This window comes from Fonsecaea erecta (assembly GCF_001651985.1).
Source record: "Fonsecaea erecta strain CBS 125763 chromosome Unknown Scaff3, whole genome shotgun sequence".
In the NCBI taxonomy this organism is placed as follows: domain Eukaryota; kingdom Fungi; phylum Ascomycota; class Eurotiomycetes; order Chaetothyriales; family Herpotrichiellaceae; genus Fonsecaea; species Fonsecaea erecta.
In genome coordinates this window covers 2,065,166-2,079,375 of record NW_017387246.1, presented here as the reverse complement: position 1 = coordinate 2,079,375, position 14,210 = coordinate 2,065,166, and the positions used below count along the sequence as shown (strand labels likewise).

At 52.7% G+C, this 14,210-nt stretch overlaps 3 protein-coding genes across 3 annotated transcripts; 2 read left to right on the top strand and 1 right to left on the bottom strand.

The window, feature by feature from the left end:
* Positions 1-572: 572 nt before the first annotated feature.
* AYL99_04013 (hypothetical protein) lies at positions 573-4,016 on the top strand (the record flags this gene model as incomplete). The annotated part of the gene is made up of 4 exons (XM_018835527.1): positions 573-636; positions 690-823; positions 877-2,672; positions 2,720-4,016. The coding sequence occupies 4 exons, from the start codon at positions 573-575 to the stop codon at positions 4,014-4,016; spliced, it is 3,291 nt and encodes a 1,096-aa protein (XP_018695177.1).
* A 6,788-nt stretch (positions 4,017-10,804) lies between these two features.
* On the top strand, positions 10,805-12,671 carry AYL99_04012 (hypothetical protein; the record flags this gene model as incomplete). The annotated part of the gene is made up of 3 exons (XM_018835526.1): positions 10,805-11,384; positions 11,450-12,015; positions 12,066-12,671. The coding sequence occupies 3 exons, from the start codon at positions 10,805-10,807 to the stop codon at positions 12,669-12,671; spliced, it is 1,752 nt and encodes a 583-aa protein (XP_018695176.1).
* Positions 12,672-13,085: 414 nt separating this feature from the next.
* Positions 13,086-13,636, bottom strand: AYL99_04011 (hypothetical protein; the record flags this gene model as incomplete). The annotated part of the gene is made up of 2 exons (XM_018835525.1): positions 13,086-13,202; positions 13,271-13,636. The coding sequence occupies 2 exons, from the start codon at positions 13,634-13,636 to the stop codon at positions 13,086-13,088; spliced, it is 483 nt and encodes a 160-aa protein (XP_018695175.1).
* Positions 13,637-14,210: the final 574 nt, after the last annotated feature.

Below are 14,210 nucleotides of genomic sequence, written 5' to 3'. Positions count from 1 at the left end.
CTCAATCGTCTTCACAGATCTGGGGAACCCTCACGGAAATTTTGGCTTGGCACCGAAAGAAGAATAAAACCCGCTCCGAGCTCACGTGCCACTCACCCAACGAGCCAAGTCCCGGCTGCGGACAAAAGGCGGCGTCAGTTCCGTCCCAAACTGGTAAGTATTAAGGGGAGCCGCCCTGAGATTAAGCTCCGAACGCTTCTCTTGGCGAGGGGGTCTTCTGGATGTCCTGCGCTCGCCGGTGGCGCCGCATATGCCTTCCTTCGCTTGATTGCACCGTCTCACATCGAAGGCGCAGCAAGCCGCAGGCTATGTCGTCTACGAGTACGGCCTTTCCCTCTAGACAAATCACGCCCTCGACTCAGACATTTACCCAAGTCACTCTCTCACTTTGATCTGTACATACTTCAACACACTTCAAAGTATTGCAGTCTTAGCATCAATCTTTCCGTCTTCCTTTTCTGTATCGACAGCCTGTGTCTCGTCCGCGGCTCTTCTAAAGACGCCCCTCCAAACCGTGCACCGCCCATCCTGGCGCATTCTAACCGTCGAGCCTGAATTGCAGGCAGTCAGCGATGGGCAACATCAGCAGCAGACTTGATGATGGGGCCCTGCTATACTTAAAGGATCAAGCGCGCTGTATGTGCATCCTTGCCTTTCCCCCTCCGCAAACTATGGCTGATAGCCGCCAGTCTCCATCAGTTCCATCGTCGTCAGCAATGGCCGACGGAGAGGTCTTTTGAGTCTGACGCCGAATGCCTATCCGGCATTGCGTCTCCTTGGAAAGCCAGATGCCACGGACTACAGACCCATTTCGTATATTCAAGTGCGTAACGAAGCCCCTCCAACTGTCCGATCATCCTCTGACATCTCAACAAGGATCCGGATTCCTCGGCCCTTTCTTTCCTTCCTAGGCTCGATCTTGAAGATGAACTTGAAATACACTTCACATTTATAACGCGACAGAACTCCGGACCCCTCCCCGCGACTCCCTCTACGTCCACCGCTGCTGTAGATACATCAATTACTGGGTTGACCTTTGCCTATGCACAGAATGCTAAAGAGCTGGACACCCTTGTGACACGCGAGTTCCATGCCGACCCAAACCTGCATAAGAATTCCAACGTCCAATTCATTGGTGACTTTGGGACGCATGGAAGTCCTGCAGTTACTTACGAATGGACTTGGCACTGGAAACCCCCAAAGGCTCAAGAGGACAAAGGTGGAGGTTGGCGCAACTGCTGCAGTTTTCTTGAGTATGATTCCAGAGCGCACAGACTTAATACCCTCGCGTCTTTTTCGTTCTGGGTCCAGAACACCGTCCCCACAACCGCTGTGCCACTTGCATCTCCGGGTCTGGAGATACCGATACCACTTCAGAGGCATAGGATGCCGTCATCACAATCGTACCAGTCCGCAGTCAGCGACTCGGAGGGCCCTTCGGAGACGCAAATCCCGGCCTCGCCACAGATGAGGCCGAAGGACTACAGCTTTAGTGCGCCAACATCGGCACCTTCGCTGCCTGTCATCGACGTTCAGTGCGCGAGGCCGGGAGAGGACGTCAGCACAGTCGAGGACGGTCCGGTTTTCAGGGCTACGATGAAGGCGCTGGAGCAGAAGACGGGGACTATGAAGGTCCAGATCAAGAAGGTGCTGAAGAAAGCCGAAGCGGCACAGCAGGCCCAGGTGGAGTGTAACCAGGCCATGGCCGAATTCCTCAAGGCGCTCCAAGAGGCTTCCATGTCCAACGCGACTGCCTTCAAGCCCGCCCTCGATCATTACTTTTTGAACATCGCTCAGCAAATACTAAAATATGAGAGGGGTAACAGCACTTTGTTGCAAAGACAGATCATCGACCCCATTTCGAAACTGTATAATTTGGACATCAAGCAGGTCGAGGCAAAGAAGAAGGACTTTGACGACGAGAGTCGAGACTATTACGCCTACGTGGGTCGGTATCTTGGTCAAAGGCAAGACTCTCTGAAGGATAAGAAACGTGCAGAGAGCGATTCCAAATATCAGACAAAGAGGAAGAACTTTGAGCTCAAACGATTCGATTACTCGACCTTCATGCAAGATCTCCACGGCGGGCGCAAGGAACAGGAACTCCTCTCGCAGCTTACAAGGTATGCCGACGGCCAGGCAAAAGCGTTCCTTGCCACTGCAAAGAAGGTGGAAAGCCTAACCCCACAGTTAGACGCCCTTGTGAAAGAGGTCTCTGATGCCGACAAAGAGTACAACCTGCAAAGGACGGAAAGAGAGGAGAAGAGAAGAAACCTTGAGAAGAATGGCCCGGTTTCTGCAGATTCCGATCTGCATCACCATCCTTCAGTGGTCTCGACTCAAGTGGCGACACAAAATGGTCATGGCGGATATGCCTCCGATACTGATCTTAGCCGGGCCGACAGCACCAGCTCTCAGTTCGGCCATGCGTCAATTAAAACATTGTCCCCAACCACCAACTCAACATTGCCTGTGGGCAATGTCCTGTCGACATCTCCGGGCGCAACCTCAATAGCGCCAACGCCGAGCAAGTTCAAAGGGATCCGCGATCTTGACGAAAGCTCAATATCCACAGCCGACAAGGCTTCCATCGGGCAATATCGAAAAGAGGGACTGTTGTGGGCATTAAGCAAGCCTAATTCCCATATCGACCCCAAAGGAGCGTGGCACAAGTAAGCTCTTCGCAAAGTGCTCTTGATATAAAACTAACCACTCGTAGATTCTGGATCGTGCTTGACCAAGGGAAACTCTCAGAATACAGCAATTGGAAGGACAAGTTGGATCTGCATCGTGACCCAATTGACCTTCGCATGGCTTCCGTCCGCATTGCTCGGGATGCAGAACGCCGTTTTTGTTTCGAGGTCATCACGCCTCAGTATAAACGGGTCTACCAAGCTACAACTGAAGACGAGATGAATAACTGGATCAATGCAATCAACAATGCGCTGCAGAGCGCTGTCGAGTCCGGCGGACAAGTGCCTCAGCAGAGTCGAAAAGAGCACATCGGGCGTGAATTTGGACAAATGTTCACAGGCAAGAGCTCGTCACAATCTGGTCCGCATGGCTACTCCCATCGAAGTGACGCGAGCGGAGTGTCACGACGCATCACCGTCGGTGCTAGACCCACCTACACGAGGACCAGCAGTAACAGCTACGAAGAGAATCCGTCAAAGCTGCTCGATCAAATCAGAAACAACGACCATGGAAACCAGTTCTGTGCCGACTGTGGCTCGGCTTCCAAAGTCGAATGGGTCTCTCTGAATCTGGGGATCATTCTGTGCATCGAATGTGGGGGGATTCATCGCTCACTGGGTACACATGTCTCCAAAATTCGATCCCTGACCTTGGATGTACACTCTTTCACTAACGATATTGTCGAACTTCTCATGCTGATCGGCAACCGAATCAGCAACATGGTGTGGGAAGCACGGCTCGACCGGGCTCTTAAGCCAGATCCGAGCGCCTCTCGCGACCAGCGGCTGAAGTTCATCACAGCTAAATATGTCGAGCGGGCTTACGTTGAGCCTGTGTCGCCATACGGGTCTGCTGACGACGCATTACTGACGTCAATCAAGAAACATGATATTCAGGGGGTTCTGCAGGCCGTCGCTCAACGGGCCAACGTCAACGCCCATGACCGATCCAGGAACACGCATGCGGTGTTTCTCGCTCTCACCGCCGCTGATCCAGCTCGCCCGGTATCTTCTCACTCGAATACACCAGCGGGAGGCGTTAAAGCTTTTCCTATGGCTGAGCTGTTGGTGCAGAACGGAGCCGAGATTCCTGTCGAGCCTCCAGCTATTCCCCTTTCCGCAGCTGCACAGTTGTACGTCGACCAGAGGACCTCGCGCGTGATGCAGAGTCACGGCGGCCACACAGACACATTAGGCCCTCTACCTCTCGTGCACAGGGTTGCGCCATTGTCGTCTTCGTCAGACGGTACCAACAAGCTGCAAAAGCGCGGTAGTGCTGGCGCAAGGTTTGCTGGTAAAGTGGCGAGCTTGGGGGAGCGATAGTACCGTTATAGGTCGAGAATGGAGGTCGATGTTATGGGCCCAATTCTTTGTGATTCCTTTGAGTTGCTGGACACTCCAACGCAGACCCGCTTGAGGCCCAGGATGGTGTTTCTGGACAGTGATTCCTCTTGAATACGACTATATGATGCATGTTGACATGATCTGGGATGTTTAGGGGGGTTCAAAAGAGGTGTCGGGATTGGCTCTGGCCAGCCCGTAGGATTATTGCTTGAAGCACGCAATCTACGCATCAGGGGAGGTTGGATTCTCAAATCAAGGGCCCGTTAATCAGGAGGTTGCCGACAGGGATAAAGGCAGGCAAGCAGCGTCTTGATGGGCCAACTCTGTCGGTCCAGGAGACGGGATCGGAAACTTCAAAACAAGGTTTTGGACGCAGATAAGATCTTGCGGATGTAATGTAATAATGAGCATCAAGTACTATTTGGTGAATGCACTGAGGCATACGGCCCTTGCTCTGACAGCTCACTTATGCACTGAAGTTCCATGGTCGTCAAAGAGAAGGCTGGTCGAGTTATGCTCTCTGTATCTGCAGCTTCTCGTTCCTATTTCATGAAGTCATTCGTCGAGGAGCTCCTTGTTACGAATGTTTGCACATCCAGGAGTCGCAGGAGAGCTCGTAGCTGATATTCTCGTCATCATTGTTGCAATCGATCTTACCGTCTGACATTTTGACCTTCGATCCTGTCCATACTGACAAAATGTCAGGAAGTCGCATGCTCGGGGATTCTTGTGCACCGTCGACAACTGGCTAGCCTGTTTTCGTTGGTGTCACGCGGAAGGAAAATCCCTGGCTGTGTTGGCGCTCTGAGGTGTTCATTACATCCTCGAGCGTTTCGTTCTTCGATGAGGAGTACATGCTGGTTGTCTGGTCTCTTGCCTTTGCCGCTCGACGCCCCGATTAAAAAGTGAGCAAGCGGCTGGTTGGATGTCTTTTCATGCCGTGTCTATTTTTGGTGAGCGATCAACTTCAGCCAGATTTGATTTCGCTCTCGAGAGAGTCCGCGCGTGAGAACCCCCCTGAGGACACAAAGTTGTAGCGCCTTCCCCTTTCCCTTCGGCGGTCTACCTCTTTTCTGTTCTTTTCCCTGGGGGACTCCACCAAAACCCCTGGTGCGTTATCCGAGTCCGGAGACAGGCAGCGAACGGGCCAGGCTGAGATGCGTGGAAAGGGGTCGACTCGAATCCTGTCGACAGGCATATAATTTTGGCGCCGGTGGGTGGAAGTAGATCGTGATCGTAATCGAGATCCGGGGGCAAGGAGAACGGCTGTGGGAGATTGGATTCACAACAAAGTGCAGCAAGATGCCCAGCGGGTTTCCGCGACTGTCCCTGGATTTAGAGGATGATGCTCGTGTCGTCGGACCCGAGAGAGCGCTGCAAGCAGAGGGTGCAATGATTTGAGCGAACGCCAGGGGCGATCATGCACTTTGCTGTGGTAGGGAGAGGGTTTGGCAAGACGAGACTAGGGCGCGGCGCTTTGAAATTGATCAGATGCAGGAGAAAGGAGTTGCGGTCACGCATCCAACAAGGGAAGGTGACAAGAAATGTGGATGGGGTGGAAGTTGATAGGGCAATATTGGGGAGTCAAGGGACAACAAGCGAGCTTGTGGGAGCAGCAGTCGTCCTCCAGGAGCATGAGAGCTTAGTCTTCTGAGAGAAAGCGCCGATACGCTCCGCTAACGCCCACATGGCAATCTTCGCAACGCTGCCGTACCATCCATGATATGGTTTGAACCTTGCTTTGTCGTTAGTGCACACCACAGGTCCAGAGTTCTGGTGAGTTTGTCCCTGAGTTCGGGGAGACTAGCGGTATCAAAGCAGATCAAAGGAGTGTGGTGCAAGTGCGTGATAAAAAGATTGATTGGTAACTCTGATGAAGGACCGTTAGATATCAGAGCGGGTAGGGCAAAAATGGCGGCTAGATCGCGAGATATAGCGGCAATGACAGAACGTCCCGTTTCAACTTCTCCACAAATCAACCAAAGCAACTGCATCGGCGCCCCTTCTGGGCGAGGCAACTATATCGAAAAGAAACATGGTGCAAAGAAGAATTGGATAGCCACGTTTGCTTGAAGCGGGCGTTGAGCGCCGGGGATATGCCTTTGCAGCTTTAGCCTCACCAGCGACGTGCCGATCGAATCCTTGCAGGCCCAATGAGACCTGCAAGCGAAGAGATTCGTAAACAGACGAGGATGTTGAACAACCATTCGTCCCGCAGGAAGATACAAGGACTGTAGAAGTGCGAAGGACAAACCATGTGTCCCACAGAGAGGCAAGCAAGGACTTGTCTTCTCTCAAGGGGCCTATCGAGTAGCCTCTTTCTGATGCCATTGGTGTACTGGAAATCCCCGAGTTACTTCGATAAATTTAGCGGAGTACGAACCCCGCCGCCGTCAACACAAAGTCGGAGGTTTATGCCCTCAGAAAAAAGTTTCTTCCTGAATGCTGAGGCAGCAAAATGAGAGGCTGAGATGAGTGGAACTCGCTGGTGCAAGGCGAGTAGCTCGAATCCATTCTCTAGCAAATAGATCGTTAGAAGTGATGGTCCATCCCAATGCTCCTAAGAAGTGGCTGCCTCAGGCATCCAATGAAACGTGGTTTGGATCGATCAAAAAAAGACGCTCTCCTCAGACGCTTACCGTGATGCTCTGATTGGTCCCAACGCCAATGCTCGGACGAGCCTGGCATTGAAGCCGTTGACACTCGGCCCATTTGGTTCACACAGAAACATCCATTTGCAACGATAACACCAACACCCCACAACGTTCGGAGCCGTTGTCGTGCATATGGTGAAATGTTTGGAGAGCCGATAGTGGGTATCTCCAAATTTTCCAGCAAAGACGAGTCTATATGGTGATTGGGTTGGCTGAAATGGCGACTCGTCACTGTTCAAGGGTGTTATTGGCTGTGAGTGCTTTGCCACAATGAGTTCTGTCGGCATTGGAGTATGGTCCGAGAGCCTGAAACGCATTGATATCGACCACACATGGCAGACAACGTCGCTTCGGGCCGCTCAGGTCCCTCCGCCGAGTGGTGTGACCTTTCTTCGCAGCCAGGCTATTTCGTCGGCTGTCGCACTGACTTCCTTCGTTCCTGAGACGGTCGCCCAAAGTACCTTGAACACGAAATCTCTGCTACGAAGCGTCCAATCCGAAGGCTGTGAGGTGATCATTTCCCGTTGTAAATCCGTAGAACGACATTTTCGGAGACCCCGGCCTTGGGATATGCTGATCGCATCCCGAACAAGTATGTCGTCTCGTGAAGGAAGGATCGAATAGATCTCGTGTAGGCATGGTCCCGAAATTGATTGTTCAGAGCGCCGAAGGTCGCTTAGCGCGAAACACGCCCAACGCTAGCTAGAGACATGTGCGAGGGCAATTGCAGATGGGTCAGAGAAGTAGAAAAGCGGGTGGCGAATATATCGGGTCCTGGTAGAAGGGTTCAGTGGTTAGGATCTGGGACAGGCCTCCGGACGATGGTGCAAGGTTGATTAGCTCGAATCAGCAAGACCAGTCGGAAAGCTGCCACAGGGTTAGAAGACAGCCGAAGAGAAGGGTGTCTCAGTCCCCCCTTCGCCAGTCGGCAGATGGTACAAGGCCTTGTGGTTCTAATTATGGCAGGAAGAGGGCGACGAGTGTCGGCACAAACTTCCTGCTGCTCGCTTGCTAATTTGGTGTGGTAGACAGCCGAAGACAGGGAGGAAAGCCGTTAGGCACCAGCAATTGGGCATCTCTGCTTGACTGTTGTAGCGATCAGCGTGCCGAACCCAAGAAGTGGAAGTGATAGTCCCTGATGAAGCGGGCGATGAAGAAAATGAGGTTGGAACAAGACGCTTGCAGTGCCAAGGCCATGACGCAAGTCCCAACGCTGCGAAATAGATTTTCCGCTCCGGAGCCCGCTATACCTTTTCTAGTAACTCGAGCAGATGGGAATTGCTAAACAATCGCATCTTCTCTTCTTGTTCTCCATATTTTTGTTCCGGAATCCTGGAGAACGAAACTGCTCAGCCACAAACAAGGGGTCCAGCCACTCACTAGAACGTATCCTCGGATCTTCTTCTTATGACCCAAGACAAGTTCGTCAGTAGTGCCGTTCCCGCCACATGATCGACATCTGTCGGAGAGACGTCGTGTCGCCACCCAACCTGGGCTCAGCAGTGCCATGCACCCATCATGCCACGAACTTGGGCCAGAAGCAAATTGCGATTGACACTGGGTGCTCTGCGCAAGACGACGATCATTTTTCCGACCGTTCCTGCATCATTCTAACAATAGCTGCAGAACTTGCCGTGCATGCGATCGTCTGGAAATGATGCTATCCTTCCGTCATCCTACGGCTTGGGACAAACTGACGAGACGATTCGGGAAAAAAGTTTCTATCATGTCCAGACGTTATGGGGGATATCCCTGAGAGCGGTGCTCAGCTTACCCACCGTGATATGTCACCGCCAGTATAACGCCCGCTGTTTTCTGCACCCAGGGATATGTGAAGGTTTTTCCTCCGTCAACGGCGGGGGGCTTGTCCCACAGTAATGGAGGGCCTACTTCGTAGCCGATCGCGTGAGCGTCAGAGGAGTCCCAGGTGTGATCTGCACCGAGGCAGCAGTTTCTCACATTAGGTTTTGCGGTGAATGGAAAGAGGAGTAAGATAAGCTTTGCTTTGGCACATATGTGGTGCAGCTTCGATAACCAAAAGCGTTGCTATGACGTTTCGTACCATTGGGGTGTCAAACAGAGCGTGGCAGTTTCGAGGATCCAGATCGCCGCAGAAGCCGAGCAGTGGAGCAGAGACTCGCACCCGTTGCAAATGTGGCTTGCCTCTCCTTTGGCGGTCCAGAACATCCTACGGAGTAGAGAGCTCAGTCCAAGGATTTTCATGCGCCAACCGAAGCCCCCAACCTCCGCAACCTCGACAGATACCAGCACCACCCGACTGTGGGCTGAAAGTGGCAGCGCAAAACTGCAGCTGCTGACGGTACCCGGCACTGACCTTCGGCTGGAACCTCCTATCTGTCCTAGACATGCAGGACCGCTGCTTTTCCGTCTGGCGTCGCCCCGTTCTGATGGGCACGCAATCACTACTGCAAACAGGCCTCACACTACCAAGTGGGACTGTACCCGGGGGTCTGACCCTATTGCAATAAGCGAGGGACAGGTGGCTCACCTATCGAGCGAATTAGGCCACGAGGCATTCATCTTCCGCCTCGACCACCCCTGTGGAACGTTGCCACACTTCGAACCAGGGGCGTTCGTGGCTCAGCGGATCCCCTTTGCGGATTCCTGGGTACCAACTAGTATTATTTTTCCAGTCTGTTCTTTCGAGCTCCCTTTGCGCCTGCCAGTGCCATGGTCCAGTCGAGGAATACGAACCAGGTAGACGGAAAACTCCTTTTGGATCGTCCAAAGTAACGGCGGCCCAAGCTTCCAGAAAGAACCAGCAGAAAAATCCTCACAGGTCGACAACCTACCCACTGATCCACATGCCATGGCTAACCTAACGGTACGAAGGACTCCGTATCCAGCCCTGCGGACCTCAGAGGTCGGAGCCCTTTCGTTGTGGTGTTCTTTCCACAAACCCCAGCTACGGTACGGCTTCCGCGCAATAGTTCAGGGAAAGGACATTCTTCAGCCACTCTTGGTCCAACTCTAGGCTGCTTCCCTGGGTTCAGAGCAGGTGCCCTTCCGCCAGGGCTGCTTGTCGCGCGTTACCGCCGTCTCGTCCTATATCCACCCTTTACCTACTGGAACCCAGTACCGCATGTCTGATCCGAGCCAATACATGCTCTCGATCTCGACCGTTCCGCCCACCGTTGACGAGCCAGCGAATGCGCGCCCTGTGGTTTCGCTGCCGGGTAAAAGCTCCTAGGAGTATCCTCCTGGTGAAAGAACCATCGATCCTCGGCATCCTCTCAGTCTCGGATATCGCGACACCATTGAGCGTTCTTTTTTCAGTCCTGATCATCTACGCCCTCGACCAGGGCTCTATCCCCGCTATTCCCAATCATTCCGTGGCCTGTTCTATTAGCCACCAGCCTTCAGTGGACCCCGACGCCGTAGTTGAATTTTACTTGCTGTGTGCCAAAGGCTTGGAGTAGAAGGTGCGTCTCTATGGCCCCCCAGTCATTAACATCCACGCCGCTCAGGCCAGATATGAGACACGGTTGGATATGAATCCCCTTCTCACCAAAGCTCATCTTTTGCCAACCACCTCCCAGACCAATAGTTCTGACTGCTTCTCTGTCTAGCCCTGTGAAACATCCCCTTGAACCCTTGTCAAGCACGTTCATTTCCAAATTTGGCGCTGAGCTGGCTGTTTCATTTCCTTTCTCGAGCAGACGGGCGAGTCAAAGGAACTCTCAACAGAATCCCTCTTAACAACGAACGAGATCATTCGGAACCCTCCTGATCCGTGCTCAGCCTCCTGCTGAGTTCGCACAAGATCGACTTCACTTCTAGCTTAGGTATACCTATTTGAGGTACTCTCTTTTGGCGCTTAATCTGTTGTGTCTCACCATCTGGGCAACATGGACTGACCGATGGCTGTCTTTTGGGTACAGCACTACTATACACTTCCGATTATATTTGAGGACTTCGGGATGGGCGACGAGCCTCCCCTTCGACACAATCTCAGATTACGTGACAACGACGAGCATCTATCAAGAGGTCAATTACTACCTAATGTGATGGTGTACGGAACTAATTTTTGCAGAAGGGCCTCCACAAACATCTCTGTCTGTTCCAAATCCCTCTCCGGGACAACCTGCGAACATGGAGTTTGAACCATATCCTCGACAACAGTTTGCCATCGGGAATTTTGCAACCACGGCAGCGCTCGACATGTCGAGCGTCGCGGCGGCGTTGCCAGAGTACCCGATGCGCCAGTTCCAACAACCACCGTATACTCAACCTTACCAGCATTCCGGCTCCACCAACCCGTCGATGATGTATCAGTACCACCAGGGCGCGCAGTTTGCAGGTCAGACTGGTCCTCACACCAACCCCTCGTTTGCTCAGCAGTACCCGTCGCAATATGGACAAGGCCCGCCATCGCGACAGCAGCCGCAGGGGGCAGCTTATCCTCAGTTTGTCGGCAACCCAGGGGGCCCAGGAGGCCCTCAGCCGTACCCAAACCCAGCGTTCGTGGTACAGCAGCCAATGATACACAATCCCGGCGCGGCAGCCCAGCCTCATCAACATGCACAGTATTCACAGGCCCATGGGACCACGGCCTATGTTGCGCCCTATGTCTCTAGACTGGCAACCGCCTATCCGCTGCCACAACTGCGGCTCGACAACAGCCTTGCCCAAAGTCAGACACCGAGCATGTATTCACGCTCAAGTTCTCAAGGTATGGAAAATCTCAGGGGTTTTGCAGGCTCTGTAAGTGACTAACCCTTTCGATTCGCTCAGCAGTGAGGAGATCCAGCTCAAATTCATCTCTGCAAACATCCGTGCTCAGAGGCCCACCTAGGAAACCAAGGCAATCTGGACATGCTCTTTGGGTCGGCAATTTGCCGCCTGCGACACATATAATTGACCTCAAAGATCATTTTGCTAGGGATGCGACGGACGACATAGAGAGCGTTTTTCTGATCTCGAAGAGCAACTGTGCTTTTGTCAACTATAAGACCGAGGCTAGCTGCGCGGCTGCCATGGCTCGGTTCCACGACTCTAGATTTCAAGGAGTGCGACTGGTGTGCCGACTGCGACGTGGAAGTTCTTCGACGGCAACATCATCGCCAGGTGTGACCCAACAACCAACGACGTCCGCTGAAGGAGTGACGGACGTCGATGGAGCGGTAAAAGAAACCACGATAGTGGACGGGACAATAACAGCGGAACCCGAACCTACGGAGAAGGTAAAGGAGAGGTTCTTCGTGGTGAAAAGTTTGACCGTCGAGGACTTGGAACGCAGCGTCGTCAGCGGATTATGGGCAACACAGGCCCATAATGAGGCTGTGTTGAACAGTGCCTATCGAGTAAGTATGCAATCCGTGGCTGAATTCGCTGGGCCGCTGACAGATGTCAGACTTCAGAGAATGTTTACCTCGTCTTCTCGGCAAACAAGTCTGGCGAGTACTTCGGTTACGCTCGAATGGAGTCGGCGATCGACGACGAGGTGGCTGCGAATATCGAATACCAACCACGACCGGAGGCGCGAGAGCCTAGTCCTGCAGATCTTCCTTTGACCATACCAACCCCGGCGACGGCGACCGCACCGAAGGGACGAATCATTGACGACTCGGCTCGAGGTACAATCTTCTGGGAGGCAGACACAGGGAGCAAAGAAAAAGAAGAACAACATACAGACGATGACGCTGGCAACGTGTCTGGAGAAGGTTACGAATCGACCAGTCCTGCGACACCACAAACTTTCGGGAAGCCTTTTAAGATTAAGTGGATGTCGACCGATCGTCTACCATTCTACCGGACCAGAGGCCTTCGAAACTCTCTGAATGCCAACCGTGAAGTGAAAATTGCCCGAGACGGTACGGAAATTGAACCTATCGTCGGCCGGAAGCTGGTTAATATGTTTCATCGCCATCCGATGACATCTACAAGCCCTGCGGCTGCTCGACCACCACAACCTCATCAAGGGCCGTTGGGTGGCTTCATGTACGGAAGGAGTTATTGATATTTCGTTCGGTGAATGTTATTTCACAGATTCATCATTGTGATGTTCCATGTTTGTACGACGACATGATGCGACGACAAGAAAAAGCAAAGGTGTTACATCAGCTCAGAGCAACAATATGCAACCCACCAGCAAGGCCACCAACACATTTACTTCTACTTGCTTTTTTCTCCCGCCGAGGAACAAAGAACACGATAACTGAGCTTGGCAGGCCGAGCCTTCTTTCGATTCATTGTGAATGGGATTTTCGTCACCGTTGCTGAGTTGAAGAAAGGCTGATCTGGAAGAGGCAGGGAAGAGGAGACAGAGGCGAAGGATGAGAGGGATGAACATGTAGGACGAGAAACATACATGGGGCATGAATGGGGCCTCGTTCGTGGAGGTTGAGGATTGACAATACCTTTATATGGAGGATTATTGACCTCTTGAGTCGAGTTCCTGGACCAATTCCTTGAAGTCCTCATCGCCTGCTGCTGCCAGGTTTCGAAATTCGTCCATGTGTGCTTTGAGCCACTCGTCTTCCTCGCCCACCTGGATTCACAGATTAACATGAGCATGGCCAGAGAACAAGCTGGACAGCTTTTCGACTTTCGACTCACTTTTGGCCTGGCGATGCCGCACTCGACGGCAGTGGTCAAGGCCCCCATCACCCACACGGTCCTCAACCCCAGCTCCCCTTCCTTCCCCACAATGTCCTCCCAGATCTTGATGATATCCCGACAGTGCTCGTCGTACAGTTCTTTGGACCGCAGCTCGCCGGCCCGCGTCCGCAGGATGACACGGTTGTAGACCGCCCGCCTGCCATTGCGGAAGACCACCTGCCTGCTGGAGTCGGTGTAGCGGACGTTGAGGAAGAAGCGCGGCGTCTTGAAGCGCATCGAGTGCAGCTCCGTGAACGCCTTGGCGAGCGCCTCCTGTTGGTCCGGCGTGAGGGCGACGACGTGTTCGACGTCGTAGAGAGGCATTTGTTTCGATGGCCTTTTCTTTTTCTTTTTCTTTGAGTTTTTGATTTGGATTTTTAATTGAGTTGCCTTTCTACGAGAAGGATGAACGGTAAGGAATACTTCTCTCAATCGATATATAACTATATGTACATATATATATCTTTATCCTTTTCTATTTTCGTTCAGGATAGGGAGCGAGGCCGCTTTAACCGGGAACGTGACAATGACAGAGGGCCACAGATAGAAGCTATACCACTCACAGTTAACCGAGAACAGACTCAAGGGTCAAACCCTCTCTGTACTGTAGGTAGCATGTGACTCGCATGAGAGACGTACTCTTCTCCCGTGCACCTAATACATTAAGCTACCTCCTTCTATTTACTTGATCTGCCTACTTTCTAGGCCGTCTCTTACGATCGAGGAGGCCGAGCTGGGCACGAGAGTATACTTGATACCGAGGTGTGCTAAGTCCTTCGCTATCAACGTATTTCTCCCCTAGCACGGGAGCTAAGGTGACACGTGGCACGGGTCGGGTTTATCACTAGGCCGCGTGGCCGCGACCGTCCGCCTGTATATTAATTAACACTGCCCCGTC